The sequence below is a fragment of the Arachis ipaensis genome, chromosome B07, assembly GCF_000816755.2.
Source record: "Arachis ipaensis cultivar K30076 chromosome B07, Araip1.1, whole genome shotgun sequence".
Taxonomy (NCBI): domain Eukaryota; kingdom Viridiplantae; phylum Streptophyta; class Magnoliopsida; order Fabales; family Fabaceae; genus Arachis; species Arachis ipaensis.
In genome coordinates this window covers 7489199-7492536 of record NC_029791.2, presented here as the reverse complement: position 1 = coordinate 7492536, position 3338 = coordinate 7489199, and the positions used below count along the sequence as shown (strand labels likewise).

Sequence of the window (3338 nt, the reverse complement as noted above, 5' to 3'; positions counted from 1 at the left end):
ATTAAATAAAATAATTTTAGAATATTTGAACTTATTTGTTTATTATCTCTCAATTATTATTGCAAAATTAATGCAGGAAGAATCATACATAAAGAAAAGGGAAGTGTTAAGGGAAGAAGTAAGAATGATGCTTTACAAAGTGGAAAATCATGTTCATCAACTTGAGCTTATTGATATATTACAAAGACTTGGAGTAGCTTATCATTTTAAAGATGAAATAAAGAGCATTTTGGACAACATTTACAACATGCAAATATTCAATACGAATATTTTGTATACTACAGCACTTGGATTCAGGCTCTTAAGACAGCATGGATATGATATATCTGCAGGTTTTCATTAAACCCTTATATATAATCTGATCCCCTTTTTAAACATGATTAATTTTTGTTCAATAATCAATAATATTTTCTTAAAAAAATTCTTTTCTTTTCCTAATTTTTACTCATTTATTACTTTGTTCATCGAATATTATTAGTTAAAGAAAAAAACAGTGTTACATGATTAATAAAATTTTTTTTTTTTGTTAATTAAATTTTAAATTTTAAATTTTGAATACTAAACTTTAATAGTATAATTTGAATATTATTAAAATAATTATGTAATATTAAATATAATAAGTATGTAACTGTTTAAAATGTGGTAAACATTGCAACTAGCTTTCACTTTCTAAATCATTTTACATGGCATCAAAGATTTTTTTACTAAAATATATGAAGTTCAACTCTTGTTAACAATGGTAACATATTGGAGTTTCTTACATGAAATTTATAGGAGCTTCTTACATGAAACATTTATTATATATGCCACACTTTATTAGTAATTTTTAACTATGTTAATGATGGGCTAACATTGAGTGATTCAAATGAAACGTTTGGAACACCAATAGAATGAAAAATAGTTTGAGACAAGATTACTATATACTCCTAATATTTGGAATATAAGTAATAGTTTACCCTTTTTTTTTTTTCGCTTCTATTTTTTATCTATTTTTTCACAATATCTTTTTCATCTTTTTCTGTATAGTTATCAATTTTTTCAAAAGTTACACATTTTCCTATTTAACTACCACATTTTTCCTCAAAATTTTTAATTATTAATTACCATTATTTAAAATTAACTAATTAAAAGTTATTTACCTATATATTTTTTTAATATTTAACTTTATGAAACCCAATTACGGTTGTACGTACAAAAGATATTTAAAAGCAAGTACATAAGTATTAACCTTAATTAAATTACTATCTCTTTTTATTGTTGTAGATGTGTTTGATTTCTTTCTCAAAGAAACAAACAATTTCAACGAACATCAATCTTCACTTGGCATTGAGGGAATTTTGTCACTATATGAAGCCTCATTTTATTTAGTAGAAGAAGAAACTATATTAGATGATGCAAAAAAATATAGTTCAAAAATTCTCAAAGAACATGTAAAAAGAAATGATGATGGTAGCTACACATCCCTCTTAATCAATCATTCATTGGAGTATCCATTGCATTGGAGGGTGCCAAGATGGGAGGCTCTTTGGTTCATCAACACATATGAAAAAAGTCTCAATTTAAATCCTACACTTCTTCAGTTTGCTAAATTGGATTTTAACATCGTTCAAAGCATTTACCAAGAAGAGTTGAAGGATATGTCAAGGTAATAACAAGAGATTATGAATTTAGAAAAGAATCCCACTAGAGAGTCGATGGAATATTTGTACAATGTGTACAATGAGCTATTTATTTAATTTGACCCAATATGAATTAAAAAATGAACTTCCAGGATAAAATACTACTAATTTCTCAAACATAATACACCCATGCTATCCAGAATAACCATCTGGGTATGAAAAATAATAAACATCTGATATCCTACTGAATCGAACATTCCTATACCTCCATTGTACACATTGTATAGATACTCCATTAGCTCCCTATACTTCCTCTTTAGAAAAACACATAAATACTAGCTACTATTTATATTTCTATTATTACAGTATTTTTTAAACTTGTTATTATTTGCTATCATATATAAAATTTTAATAACAAATTTTATTATTTTTCAAATATGAGTTATGATCATTATTTCAAATATTGTGTACTAACCCTAATTATTTTTTTTATTGTATCTTTAATTAGGTGGTGGAAAAGAACCAACTTAGCAGAGAAGTTAAGTTTTGCTAGAGATAGGTTGGTGGAAAACTTCTTTTGGACCGTGGGAATAAATTTTAATCCAGAATTTGGTTCTTTTAGAAGAGCTGTAACAAAAGTCAATTGCTTAGTAAATACAATAGATGATATGTATGAGATCTTTGGCACTTTAGAAGATTTAGAGCTATTTACCAAAGCTATTGAGAGGTAAGTATTATATCCCATACTTTTTTTTTCTTTTTTTTTTTTTGGTATTACTTTTTTTTTTTTTTTAATTGAGTTCTTGCACCAATTTTTTTTTTAATTGGGTCCCTACACTTTTTTTTTTCTTTTATTTAGGTCTCTATACCAATTCTTTTTTTTTTTAGTTGGGTCTTTATAAAATTAAGCCAATTACTACTAAGAGGGACTTAATTGAAAAAAAAAATTGGTACAGGGACCCAATTAAAAAGAAAAAAAATATAGGGACCTAATTAAAAATTTTACGAAACTATAAGAACCAACAGAGTAATTAAACCTTATTTATATTATATAAAATTCTTATTAATTCATAAATTTTCGTTCATGAATTCTAGATGGGATATAAGTTTTGGTATGGACAACCTTCCATACCACATGAAAATGTGCTTCCTTGCACTCAATAACTTTGTTAATGAAGTAGCCTTCGAAAGTCTACAAAATAATGAAGTTTATATTGTTCCTTTCCTTAGAAAATCGGTAAGTAATTATTTAGTTTTTGCTCAATAATTATCTTGCCTGTCATGCAAACCTTTTTACAAATTGAATAACTTTTTTTAATTAATCCAATTGTTGAATCACCTACATTATCTTAACTATTATTAGGCATATATATGTAATAATTTCATAAAATTTGAACATTATAAATAGGATTGTAACCCAATATTTTAAAACCAAATCCTCAATCAAAATAAAGTTTAATTTTATGATGAAGTAGCAAATTACTTTCAAGTTTCGTCAAAATTTATACAACTTTATGGTGAAATTTCTTAATAATTATGATGACATACATATATAACTTCTATGTTGCAATTTCTTAATTAAAAATCTATTTAGGACCTGTTTAAAAAATTTTAAAAATTATTTTTTATTTTTTATTTATGAAAAATAGTAGTATTAATATTTGGTACAATTTTTTAAAATAAAATTATAATTTTTTAAAAAACTATTTAAGTACTTAT

The 3338-nt window shown here is 24.9% G+C and overlaps 1 protein-coding gene across 1 annotated transcript in view; it reads left to right on the top strand.

Annotated features, from left to right (window-relative positions):
• LOC107609370 (myrcene synthase, chloroplastic) overlaps positions 1-3338 on the top strand; it is an 8529-nt gene that overhangs the window by 251 nt on the left and 4940 nt on the right. Inside the window, exons 2-5 of the mRNA XM_016311317.2 lie at positions 77-332; positions 1264-1645; positions 2128-2346; positions 2715-2856. Of these exons, the coding sequence (XP_016166803.1) occupies positions 77-332; positions 1264-1645; positions 2128-2346; positions 2715-2856 (999 nt within the window). The remainder of the gene's footprint in view (positions 1-76; positions 333-1263; positions 1646-2127; positions 2347-2714; positions 2857-3338) is intronic.